General features: G+C 28.5%; 1 protein-coding gene across 1 annotated transcript in view; it reads left to right on the top strand.

The window, feature by feature from the left end:
• Nucleotides 1–14,150, top strand: part of LOC100214064 (ras-related protein Rab-10-like) — a gene marked incomplete at its 5' end in the record, with an annotated part of 33,955 nt that extends 19,805 nt beyond the window's left edge. The window contains 4 exon segments of the mRNA NM_001309701.1: nucleotides 2,154–2,214; nucleotides 2,790–2,867; nucleotides 2,942–3,031; nucleotides 13,644–14,150. Coding sequence (NP_001296630.1) covers nucleotides 2,154–2,214; nucleotides 2,790–2,867; nucleotides 2,942–3,031; nucleotides 13,644–13,838 — 424 coding nt within the window. The 3' untranslated portion in view covers nucleotides 13,839–14,150.
• Between the last annotated feature and the right edge of the window lie 215 nt (nucleotides 14,151–14,365).

Raw genomic sequence — 14,365 nt, 5'->3', positions numbered from 1 at the left:
TTATACAAAACAAAAATTGAAGTTGAACACACAGCTACATTTATAAAATACATAATTTTTTTTGAGTTAATTCATTTTTTAAAAGATGCCAAAACATTACATTTTTTTAAATTAAGTAGCCCAGTTTTTATCATTTATATTAAAATGTTGCAATCAATTATTATTCTAAATTTATAGTTAGTATTTATTTTATTTTTTGTCTGAAAGTTTTCATAAACTTTAAAAACATATTTTAGCTTTTAAAACCCCTTTTAAATTTATTTTATAAAAATTTTAACGCAATAGTTATTTTAATGCTAAAATAAACCAGTACTTTTTATTACACTATTAAATTTGAGTTGTTACATAACGTTTATTTTCGCGCTAAAAAAATGTTCGCTATTAAAAGTGTTTATAAGATTAATCCTAGAAAATGTTTGAAAAGATTTATAAAAAAATACATATTTATATAGATATAATTACGTGTAACATTCTTTGATAATTTAAATAAAATGGTTTTATTGTAAACATTATAATTAATTTGTTACTTAACTTAATAAAGTAATAAGTAAACTTATTACTTTATTAAGTTAAGTAAATAATTTATGTATTTAATATATTTACATAGTAATTTATGCATTTAATAATTTTGTATTTTTATCATATATTTAATTACGTATTTAATAATTACATAATTTATGTATTTAATATATTTACATAATAATTTAAGTATTTAATAATTTACAAAGTATTTAAATATTTTTAAAAAACTTAATATAAATTTATTTTCCTTTTCAAATTTTAGTTTTTTGAGCTTAGATTTTTTCTTTTTCTTTAAGATATTCTTTTTGTTAGATAACACAAGTCAACAAAAAAAAAATTTTTTTCTGGTGCCGAGCAAACAATTTGTTTTTTGTATAGCATTTCTCATTTTGATTTCAAATATGTAACTCTTTTTTTAACTAAACAAATATTTGGACCCAAATCAGAGCCAAACCTTATTTTAAAAGATATTAGAAAAACTCAGTTAAAAAATATACAATGTTTAGTTTTTATTATGAAAAGAAAAACTTCCAAAAATAGAATTTTAGAGGAACGCTTTTTATTTCAATTTTAAAAAGAAAAGGGTACTACGATAAGCAGTTTACTAAAAATTCTCTATTAATTTATTAGTAATTTAGATATCTAAACAACAATCATATAGAAATATAGAGTCTATACTTAAACACATAGATAACAATGCTTAAATATTTTTAAGTATAGCAATAGAACAACACAAAATAAAATTATAAAAACAACATTGTAATAATAGAAAAAGTACATTCAGCTTTTAAATTAAAGCTTCTTAACATCATCTTAAGTCAAAATAAACAATTTTTCAAAAAAATTTTAAGTAATGCATAAAGTTTAGTTTATTTATTATTTAATTATGATCATAATGCAAGATAAAAATATAAAAATCGGTTGGAAAATCAATAAATTAATAAAAAAAGGCAGATGCTGATTCTGATTGTTCAAAAAGTGACCAATTAAGCCGACGCCGATTAATCGGTACATCACTATTAAATATATATAAATTAAATATATATATACATATTTATATATTAAATATATATATTTATATATATATAATATATTTTGAATTTTGAAAGTTTTTAATCCAAAATTTTAATTTTTTTTTCAAAAAATTAAAATAAAATCTACTCAATAGAAGCACAATCTTTTTTTTCTCAAAAAATTGAAATAAAATCTACCTAATAAAAACACAATCTTTGGAAACTCGATGGAACATAGATTTTTGAAAAGTTTACAAAAAAAATTAATTTTAAGGTTATTTATTAAGATTACTCACTGTTATTATTTACTTCAAGTGTTTTTTACTTTATTAAATATTTTTATTTATTAATATTGTGATATGAATGGCAAACACAAAAATCTTGTTTTTAAGGTTGCACTAAAAAAGTACAACCACAGTTTTATTAACTATTTAAGCTCTAAATTAATTATTATTAAATCTGTAATTTTTTTTGACAAAAATATTTTGTATTTGTACTTAAAAAGCCCTTCTTTTATTTATCGTTCCTTTATCTCTTTAATTTATGTTAAATAAATATAAATTTTGAATAAATATTCTGTAAATTTGTTTTTATCTTTTTTTCAATTTTTGATATCAGGGACACAGCGGGTCAAGAAAGATTTCATACAATAACTACATCTTATTATCGAGGTGCTATGGTAATGTGTATTTTTACTATAAAAGAGGAAACAAATAGATTTTTATGTTTTGAATGTTAAAGAAAATTGTGCATATTTTGTGTTTAAATAGTTTTGTTATATATAAATATAAATGATCTATAAAAGCACATTTAGATTAGCAATCTGATGTCATTCTGAAATAGGGAGCTGCAGGTGTTTCAGTACATACATTGACTGATATAGAGAAAACATTTAAGGGAGTCGCTGCTACATTGACTGAGGGTTTGGGTAGGGCAGTATTAAGTTTTTTTCATTATTCTTTGTTTTTTTTTTACTTTTTGCAAAAAAAATGTATGGATTTGGTTTGGCAAAAAAATTAGTATATCTATATGCGCATTTATAGATTATAATACAATATTATTATATAATAATCTATAAATTTTCAGCAAGTAAAAAAATAAAATTAAAATAGATCAAATATAATTATATAAAAACATGTTTTATAAAAATATTAAATCTTTATATGAAAGAAATATTGAAGTATTTATTTCATATAAATATTTGAAAATATTTTTTGCTTATATATAACTATTAAATAAATAATTTATCTGAAGGGCATAATGCTTGTCTATGACATAACACAAGAAAAGACATTTGATAACATTGCAAAATGGTTACGTAATATTGATGAGGTAAATCTATTTTATATTTAAGTTCAACTCCTTTTTTATCTTTCGTTATACTTTTAATAAACACTTATCTATAGCATGCAAGCGAAGGTGTTGAAAGAATGATTCTTGGTAACAAATGTGATATGAATGATAAAAGAATGGTGAGCAAAGAAAAAGGAGAAGGGGTAATTTTTTATAGGGCTTAAACTTTAAGTTGTTTATTTTTACATTAGATATTTTGAATTTTTGTAAAACAAATAAAAAGTTTCATCTACTAATTTAATATATATTTTTTAATTTAATGCTCTGCCATTTGCATATCCCATGTTTTCATATTGCATATTGGCATATTCATAATTCATATTGCATATTGGCAGTACTTGCACAAATAGAGTAAACTTACCATTGAACCTATTGTAAGTTTTTTTTTGTCAAAAATTATTATTCGAAATACTGACTTCAAGTTGTCGTTTTTTAAGACCTTGCTAAAAGCTTACCTTGAATCATCAGTTTATTCTTTTAATAAATTTCCTTTTAACAACCCTTTATTAAATTGCCTCTCTGTGATTGACCCAGTGTTTCAAAAATATTAAAAACTTAGTAAAATTATCAAGGCATGTCTAAGTATATTCAGTAGTCCTCACATTGAGCAACCATTCAGCATGATGAACACCATAGTTAAAAAAAAGACAAACTGTTTTGATGCTTTAATGTACTCTGCTGTAGCTTCAGTTAAGTATCACAACAGAAAATTATAAGAATAAAAAGTATTGATTTCTGAACCATTGTCTGACATTTTAAATTTAAAAAGTAAATAAGTTATTACGCTTTGCAGGTTGTCTACGTTGAAACAATCTGATCCTGGTGTTTTAAACTAAATAGTCTATTCGTATCCTCCAAAGTTATGTTAAGACTGTTTTTCAAATAAGCATACAAGCAGATCTCATGAACAAACGTTTTCGAAACCAAAGAGATATTTTGATGATATGTTTTGAAAACCTTATGTATCATTAGTTATGAAGTTATTAACATTTTTACTATTTTAACTTTTTATCTTCAAATATATGTATATATGCAATATCAAATAAATGCAATAATGTAAGTTCAAATTATAATTTTGTTATACTAATGCTATTTTAAATCCAAATTTGATCAAATACTTGTTTTAAAGTACTAAACTTCTTATCAATAAACAGTTGGCACAAAAATTTAATTAAAAATAAGTTCAAATTTTCAATTATCTTTACTTTAAGTATATCTAATAAATTACTCTTTTAGCTGTCATCTAAAAAAAATTTGACTTTGAATATTTATCAAAAAACACTAGTTTGTCAATAATACCCAAATATGGTAATTTGAACCCAGTCCACAAATTTATTTTAATATTAAAAATTTTAATTTTCCTATAACCAACAAAATAAAAATCTTTCCAAAAAGTCCTCAATGAGTTTTCTCGGATTTTTTAATCATTAGTTATGAAGAATTTATTCAATACAAAAAACCTTCCTTTTAAACTTCGTTATAGCAAAAAAATGATTCTACCTTCAAATGGCTCCAAATATAAGGATACATGTTGTACTATATTTAGAGCCATCTCGTTATGGAACACTCTAGATAACAAGACCATGTCCTCTAAAAGTTCTGAGGTGTTCAAAAAACATATTAAAAATTGGTGTGCAAAATATTGTTATTGTAAAATCTGTCGTTTTTAATTACTATTTTTATTTATCCTGACATTATAATACAATATTTACTCATTTTTCTGTAATGAAACAGTTGTAATTTGAGTTTGAATTTGAATATTTTTAATGTTATTTGTAACTTATATTATAATTTTGTAATTTTTTTTTTTTTTTTTTTAATTATTTATTGTTTTTAATGATTTTCATGTGAGTGTGTATTGTCTATAATTGTTAAATGTGTTGATTTTAATTAGTTTAATTAAATTAATTAATAATTAATTTAATTATTCTTGTTAAAACTACTGTAACCATCAACAAAAAATAAAGTTTTTAAATTAAATTAAATTATGATCTATTTCTAAAACTTTGCCTTTTGGCAAAGTTTTGTATTTAACCGGGTTTGTATTTGACCGGGGCTGGGGCCAGGTTTGATAAAATATAGCCGGGGCTGCATAAACAATTATACATCCTTAAGTAAATTATTTTTATTAAAAATTCATGTTATATTTTGTACATACATGCATATATAAATATCATTATGATCAACATGATCATCATAATCATCATTACCATCATGTTCATGATCATTATCATCATAATCATCATCATCAGGCTTTAGCTTTCCTTTTTTATGCCCTTTCTCTAATATAAATAATCTAGAGCAGTTTCTTTCTTTAACTAAACCTCATTCATACAATATATATAAGGCACTCTCTTCAAGTTTTCTTACTTCTACAACTACCATTTTCTCCTGAAGTTTCTACCTCTCTACATGCTGATTCCTAAATCACTTTAATCTTCTCTAACAAATGTTGTCCGATAAGACATTTTTTTCTAATTTGTCTAAGACTATGCCTTCTTTTCTTGTCGTGTTAGAGTCACACCACACATTAATCTGATCATCTATTTTGGCAAATAGTACACCATATAAATACTAAAGTTTATATAAATATGAAAGGATATTGTTTGCTAGCATCTAAATAAATAGCAAAAATATATGTTTATACCCATAATATGTATGCATGAAGCGCATCTTGGAAGCTTTTATTCCATCTCAGATAAAAGCTTGGAAGTTTCTATTTTTTCTCTTCAATATTAAGTCAAGCCTAGGGTTCCCATTCTCCTCTTTTTTGCGTTGGAGAGCGAGGCGCTAAACTAATTAAAATCGAAGTTTTCACAGCGTTCTCCTACGAAAAAAAGAGGAGAATGGGAACCCTAGTCAAGCCTCATTCTACTCTGCATTTTTTACCATCTTTGAGCAGTTACTTTATTAAACAGGAATCATTTTTTGATCTTTTTTACAAGAACATTTCACTTAAGAACAAATGTCCTTTTATTAATCCAAGAAGCCAATGTAAAAAGGTCCCGTCTGATGTTAAGCTCTGTTATTCTCAGTTTACTGAATCTTGCATCTTATATCAGATGTTAGATTCTAGAGACTTTTGGTTAGTCTTCAACAGTGTCATTAACTAAAGTAAGTTTAACATTCAATCTCTAATTCATGGGTCTGACTTTTTACTTCTCCCCAGAATAAGGCAGAGTTTTTTGCAAAAAAAATCTTACTCTAATTCAACTCTTGAATCTAATGGCCACACTCTTCCTGCAAGTTAAACAGATTAACTCATTGTTAAACATTAAAATCACTATGGCTTCTAATGCTAAAGTTAGTTTTCAATAGAACATTTCCACAGCTTGTGCTCCAGACAAGATTTCCATCATAGTCTTAAAAAAGTGTTCTCCAGAATTCTCTTCAATTTTTTCTAAACTTTTAAAAAGTGCTAAATAAGCGGTTCTAATTTTTCAAAACTCTAGAAAACACTTTGACCTCTCCAACTATTCTACGATTAGTCTTCACTCTGTTATTAGTTTCTTAATATAAAGTTTTTGAGATTAATAAATTTCTTTCTAACTGCAGAATTAAAGTTATTCTTGAGGGCCTGAACCACTTTATTTCAAGTAACTTTAATGGTACCAAAAAGTTCACTCTTGTAATGCTTCTTATCTACAATAACAATCTTCATGAAAATTTTACATCTTAAGACCCTCTATTAGCTAAGGACTCAACTTTATACTCTTGTCTTGACAAAAAATCTTCATTTTTTGATTGCTTACAACAATTGGCGGTTTTTAATCTGGTCTTTCTTTTGTAGCAGTCTAAGGCTTGCAGTGGCTTGTGAATTTAAATTTTTCAAGGCAACAGAACTCATTTTTTTACTGCAAAAAAATATTGCAATATTGTTGGCATTCCTATATTGACGAATAACAGCCCTCTTACTCTCAGACAAAGTCTAAAAGCACATTGTAAATATAGTTAGACCTGCTTTATCTGCCAAGCTTCAACCGCTATCCCATTGTTGTAAGGTTGCATTTCTTTTTTTCTACAAATACTATCATGGTCAATGCTCAAACAAGCTATCGTCACTATTACAATAAGCCAAAACTCATTCTTACTTGGCTTTTTATTCAACAAGTTGCATCCTTTACTGTATCTGTCCCTTCATGCTATAAAAACTTTTAATAATTCAGTTTTTTGTCCTTGCACATCAAAAAAGCCTTTTAACTCTTCCCCATCTTCATGTTTTCATTTTTAATACATCCTGAAACTTTTAAAGTCTTTAGTTAATCATTTTTTAGTATTTTAACCTCTCTTTTAAATATATATAATTATTATAAATTTTTTTTCTAGCCCCGGCTATAAACCCCTGCTAAATGTTATAATTTTGCCAGGGCTGGGGCCCCCTGTCACTTACTATGTGTGTAGAGAATTTATTATCGAGAAGTAACAGTTTTTTAAATGCTATTGTTATATATATGGTTTGGTTTTGGTCTTGTTTAATTAAATTTTTTAATATAATAAAAAGAACACTTATTCGTCACCGTTATGATGTTTTGTTGGAGTGAACATTGAACTTGGTTCATTGTTCACTCCAACAAAACTTTTTGAATGTCAAATTAAATATAAATTTTTTTCTTATTGCTCGAAAACAGATAATTCTTGATTATAGTCTGTCTTCTTAATATGTGTGGTCTTTTTACCTTGTAATCCTAGTCCAAATTTCCATGTTTTATCAACTTTTTTTTTTAGATCTAAATTTAATGCAACATCTTGCTTTGTAACTAATTCTTCAGATTTACTTAATACTAGGTTGTAACTTAATGAAAAAAAAAAACAATTTTTACACTAAAACTCTCAATCTATGAACAATCAAATTAAATATTTAAACGATTCTAACATGCAAACGATTCCAAGTGATTTTTTTATATGTGTTCTTTCCTTCTATTCATAGATACTTGTAGGAACAAATATCGACCAGTAATTTGGATTTTTTTTAGCTTTTTTTTCAGTGTTTCAATTTTTATTATATGTGATTCTAAAAAGCTTACAAGTTCTTTATGTTTCTATCAGTGATAAATACATTTTTGTATGTATATGTATATATATATATATATATATATATATATATATAATATATATATATATATATATATATATATATATATATATATATATATGTATGTATGTATGTATATATATGTATGTATATTATATATATATATATATATATATATATATATATATATATATATATATACAAACAGACATACATACAGACATACAGACAGACATACATACATACATACATACATACATACATACATACATACATACATACATACATACATATATAAGTTTACAAAAAAAACAGTCTTTCTCAGTACTTGAAACAAAAAAGGAGTTATTCATAGTGTTCACGGGAACGTACATTTAAATAAAATACAAACAAATAAAATAAATTTTTCTTTTTTTTTGAAAGCATGTACACTAGGGTTATGACTTTTTTTCAACCCCATGCTCTTGCACTGTAGTTTGATGAATTTTTACCTAAAAAGCACAAAATGAACTATTATTTGCATATTTTTTGAAAAAAGTTCATCCCGCCATTGAAAAATCGATTTTGACATAAGTACTACTATGTATTCTAATGTATTTAGAATGTCATAGTCATGTAATACAATAAATTTTCAATCCAACGATGACTCAGACCGTTGACCTTGCTCTTGCTTGTTGCATAAAAGGAATAGAAAATGCAATTTGTCTTTATTTTAGCATGACAAATACATTTCCTTCATTACTTTAATTGCGCACTCTGCTCATTGATTACTTCTGGGGATCTGTAGTATGGATGCTTCCAGTGATTTTTTAAAGAGCTTAAAGCCTTTTTGTATGGATTCAGTACTTCAGCCAAGATATTAAAGTCGTTTTCGTTGTATAGTTGGTCTGTAAACCAATGGTCTGCCCAGCCATACGATATAAATTGACTCTCTGCAGAACTGTCCTTGTTGAAGGAATTATAATGAAGGCCAGGATTGCTAGTATAGCTCTGGAATTCCACCTCGCATTGCTGATGTTGGGTAATTTCTGAAAGCTGATCTGGAAAATGTCCCTTTTCATTAAAAAATTATAACACTCGAGTGAGATGAAACAAAAATTTCATATCAATTCTCCAGCCTGATGTTTTGAGAATTACTTCTGTTTTGTTATCAAACTGTGTTTTCAGTTCTTCGTACTCCTTCAACAGTTAAGATGCGATTGTGTTTTACTTCCAAGTTCTTCATCCATCACCAAACGGAGAATTCTATCTAATACATAGCATTGACAACTAATAAACTGAGGTTTGTTGATGCCTTTCTCTGTGAACATTTGTTGCAGTATTACAACAACATTTTTCCAGTGATAATGCTGGTGGTATCTGCAACAATCATCTGTATTGAATTCCATAGGTGAAATTCATCAAGGACTTTAAAAATTCCTTGAGCAATAGTTTTTCCCCTGCCATCTATCAAGCCCAGGACATCCAATTGGATTTCTCTTCTTTTATTTTTAAGGACGACGACTTTATAATCAATTCCATTGATGTGCTTGCCATCAAAGTGTAAGGACTAACTTTCCATATGCAACTTTTCAATCATTTCTTTTTTCAGCTTGATTGCCTCTTTGATTATTGACTTGTAAATAGCTGATTGACATGGAGTCGGGATGTCAATGCCTTCACGAGCCAATTGCTTGCATATGTTAGCAGCTTTGTTTGTTGATACTCTTGTGTAGGTCACCAAGTTGACTGCAATTTTGCTTTTATGATGTTTTCTTCTTGGTGTAGGAGTAGTCTCATTTTCTTCTTCATCATTTTCATATTCTCTGTTGTCAGTCTGAGTCAGAATCACTAAAACCAGGATAGTAAGATGATGAGTTGGATGACCTATTAGAAAGTTTTTGTCTTTCAGAGAGATGGATTGTTTTTAAACTGGCCACTTGGCGTGTAGAGTATCCCACTGTTCCTTTACTTTTCACTTGGAGATGGTACAATCGCTTGTCCTCAGAAAATAACCATGTTCCATATACTTTAGTAATATCAAAAATTTCATCAAGGGGTTCGTAGCTTCCCCACTTGATACATTCATCATAACATTTCAACTTAGTCAGATACATGAGGAGAATTTAGTTTATTCTATACACAATTTGGTGACTTCTTTGGAAATTTCCGCTATTTGCTCCTTTCTTTCTTTGATTTTTGGTCCAAGGAAATGGTAGCATTCGATAATTTGCTTTTGGAGAAGCATTCTGCACTTTTCTTCCAGTGAATATTCTTCCAAAGGACTATTCTTTTTCTTTTATGAGAGTCTTCAAATTTTACCAGATTATTGGTCCAGACATCCTTGTTCTTCTGAAAGCTACTATTGCTAGGCTTGTACGTCACCATGTTTTGCTTCTGTAATAACTATAAAATTAGATAAGCAGCTATATATACACAGCCTAAATTGTTCTAGAATATTCTAAATTGTTCCAGAATGTTGTAAATTGTTCTAGAATATTCTAAATTGTTCTAGAATATTCTTAATTGTTCCAGAATGTTCTAAAGTTGTCTAAAATATTCTGGAATTTTTCAAAATGTTCTAAAGTTCTAAACACTTCTAATCTATACAAGTTTTGAACAATTTTCAGCAAAGCCACATGTATTAGTAGTAGCAGTAACAAGATTAAATAAGTGACGATTTGTAATTTTAATTGCGGGGTGACCTTTTTTTTTTTTACAACCAAGAGGAATTGAACATGTTTTTAATGTTTTCTAACAAAAGTTCATCTATTTATTTATTAAAAGTCAAAAAGTCATAACCCTAGTGTACACGAAATAAGTGTGAAAGTAGAAAAACAACTTAAAAAAAGGTACTCATCAACTTTTATTTAAAACTAAGTATTAGTTTTAATACGTTAATATAAGAAGATAAAATATTTCAAAGAAATTAATTTTATCCCGTCTGATTAAATTTCGAATTTTTGCTTTGGTGGTACCTATCAGGTAACCAAAAAAGTTCGTGCGGTTTTTCCGTATATAATAAAAACACACAAAACGACAAAAGTAAGTACATTTATTCATCAAAATAGTCACCATTAGCATATAAAACCTTTTCCCAACGTAAAACAAGCTTATTTATTCCACTTCTAAAAAATTCTCGGTCCTTTGAGTCTATAAAAGCTTTCAACTCCATTTCAACCGCGTCCTGGTCTCGGAACTGCTGTCCTTTTAAATGATTTCCCAGGGAAAGGAAAAAATTGAAATCAGTAGGGGAGAGGTCTGGCGAGTATGGTGGATGAGGCAAACTCTCCCAACCAAGGCTTTGGAGCTTGTCCTGAGTCACGCGAGCGGTGTGCGGTCTCGCGTTGTCGTGGAGAAGCAGAACTCCTCTCCTGTGCACCAGTGCAGGCTGCTTTACAAGCAACAGGTCGTGAACTCGTTGCAGCTGTGCTGAGTAGACCAGTCCAGTAATGGTTTGGCCTGTTGGGAGCAGCTCGTAATGCACCACACCAGCTGTAGTCCACCAAATGCAGAGCAAAACCTTCCGCTCGTGGAGATTGGGCTTGGGTGTCTTTGGGATGGGGTCATCGGGGGACAACCAATGGTAGCAACACTTGGTATTGTTGTACACAATCCATTTTTTGTCGCATGTCAATAAAAGATCAAGAAAAGGCTCAACATTGTGGCGTGATAAGAGTGATGTGCAGATCGTAAGATGTGCTTCTTGTTGTCGATCAACAATTTGTGCGGAACCTACCGACACAGCTTCCACGCTTTCCCAATCGCATGCAGATGCAGGCGGATGGTTTCAACACTCACAGCAAACCTCACTGCAAGTTCTTGGCAAGTTTGGCTGGAGTCAGACTCGACAGCGTATTTCAGTTCATCCTCATCAACCAACAATGGGCGTCCAGAACGCGGCAGGTTCCTCGATGGACTCATCTCCCGAAGAGAATCGCTGAAACCACTTCTGTGCTGTGCGTTCACTTACTGTACCTTCTCCAAATGCTGTGCAGATGTTTTTGGACGCTTGTGTTGCATTCCTTCCAAGTTTGAACTCGTAAAGTAAGCAAGATCGAATAATTGTTGGTTGGGTTGCCATCCTTTCTTTACACAAAACCTTTCCTGTAAGCTCGTTACAAGCCTACACTATATATGCAGCAACTGCGCGTGACACATGCGTTTTATTACGCAACAAAGCTACTTGCCTTGTGCGATGTGGGTGTTGTAAAAAATGCTAAAAACAATTCAATTACCAAAAACCGCACGAACTTTTTTGGTTACCTAATATAAGCTCACGCACAGAATAACAATCAAAACTATTTGATGCTTTTTAAATGACATTTTTAAATCTTTAACATTTCTGCATAGTTTATCATTTTTCTCTTAATAGTTACTCAGTACTTTTGAATTATTGGCAGTTTAGAGGATTTGTTTATATCATTCCAGAACACATGTCTACTATAATTGTGATTTAGTAAGAGATTTTTTTAAAAAAATCTCTTACTAAATCACATTATAGTAGACATGTGTTCTGGTCTAATTTATCATCAAGTCAGCCTGAGTCAGAATCACTAAAACCATGATTTAGTAAAAGAATTTTTAAAGACTCTTTAACATATATTTTACCAAAAAGTAAGGACTCAGAAATATGGGTGCTAATTTTTTGTCATACCTGCTAATAGCCTGCCAAATCAAGACCTTTTTAAGAAGTTTATCATGTTTTGTTTAAAATATTTTAAAATCCTCCTAACGAAGCCTACTTTTTTTGTTCGTTTTTCCAAGTTTCCTGGTAAAATCTCCTAAAAAGTCTTTAAAAATCTCCTAAATTCTTCTATAAAAATCTCTTAAATTCTTCTAATTTTGACTCAAATAAAGTGTGGCTACGCTGTTCTTTCCTCCATTACTAGATTTGCGTTGGATTGAATTTGTTTGGGAAAACGTTAAACAACATAACTAACGGTGTAGAGATGTATTTGCAACTTTTTCGCAACTGAAGTGTAGCTTCTATTCAGATTTTCCATAATATTTGTGCAAAATATTTTTTTCTAACGTCTTCTTCTTTTGTCATTTTTAAAACTTATTATAAGTTAAATGAGAAAACTAAAACATTTTTTTAAAATCGTTACATGTTGCCAACAAAATACGAACACAATTAGAAATATTTTAATAAAACCTCTGAAAAAAAATGACGTATTTACTCATTCATATTTATTTCGTGTACACGCTTTACTTTTTTTTAAAAACTATTTTTGTAATTTAAAGTGACCTTTTAGAAAAACCAGTGCATCCAGCTAACTGTCAAATCTAGTTCTAAACTTTGTAAAAAATCAAACTGTTGAACTAAACACTCTTTCAGCTTCAACACTCGAGATCGAATAGTTAAAAGTACATTATAAAGCATATCTAAATTTTGTGATCTTTTGTTAGTTGCTTTAACAAATTGAATTCTTGATGCATTGTTGATTTATTGCAATTAACTACAAAGTTGTCTTTTTTTCACAAACTTTCAAAATTCTTTCAGCCATAGATTCCGATGACTTTTCTAAACTGACATTATTATTGTTAAGTTTAAGCTCCAAAAATTTGTATGTGTTTCAAAAATACAACTTTCTTGTAAAAATAAAAGTAGTATCTGAAAGTTGAATATTAAAAATGCTTCTGTTATTATACTTTTAGCATTTTTTAATTGAATTGATAAGTTAATAATAAATAAAATTTTAGTTTTTACGTTGTTGCAATTGTAAATTTATTTTATATAGATTGCTCGGGAGCACAATATAAAGTTCTATGAAACTAGCGCTAAAGACAACATTTGTGTTGAAGAAGCTTTCATGAGACTAACTCAAGACATACTACGTAAACATCAAGCTGGAGCTACACAAGATCAAGCCACTACAGGTGTCGTTATACCTAAAGAAAACCGCGCGAAACCAGCCACTTGTTGCAGTACATAAAAATATACATATACTTACAATAATTTCGCCTTTTTTACGAGATTTGTATTTTTTTTGTTATCAAATTTACTAAATGAAAATTGAAACGTTGCTATAGTATTTGTGCAGGGATGGTCTTCAATAGAAAAAGAAGAGCTTAGTTAAAAAAATAACTTTGCTGAACAAGAAGAAAAAGTATTTATGAAGGTTGCCTTAAACTTTTGAATCGGACATATAAAAATTAAGTAAGAAATGTACTTTATTTTTAATAGTTTGTTTGAAGCAGTCAGTATTGATGACCTAACACTGTTTTAAACCTAAAACAACAAAGTTATTTCACAAGTTCCCATGTTTTTATTCTTTTCATTAGCACAATCGTAGGTGTTGGATAACAGAGCAGTTTTATATTTATTTTTTTAGGTTTTGTTTTTATTTTAGTTAACATGTATATGTTCTGAATATGTGCTAAGCTTTTAAATAACAGCATTAAAAATTACTTTTTTTACTGTGAATGTTATGTTTTTTTTGTTTTTGTTTTTTTTTTATCA

This window comes from Hydra vulgaris, chromosome 12 (assembly GCF_038396675.1).
Source record: "Hydra vulgaris chromosome 12, alternate assembly HydraT2T_AEP".
In the NCBI taxonomy this organism is placed as follows: domain Eukaryota; kingdom Metazoa; phylum Cnidaria; class Hydrozoa; order Anthoathecata; family Hydridae; genus Hydra; species Hydra vulgaris.
This window is presented reverse-complemented; position numbering and strand designations above follow the sequence as displayed.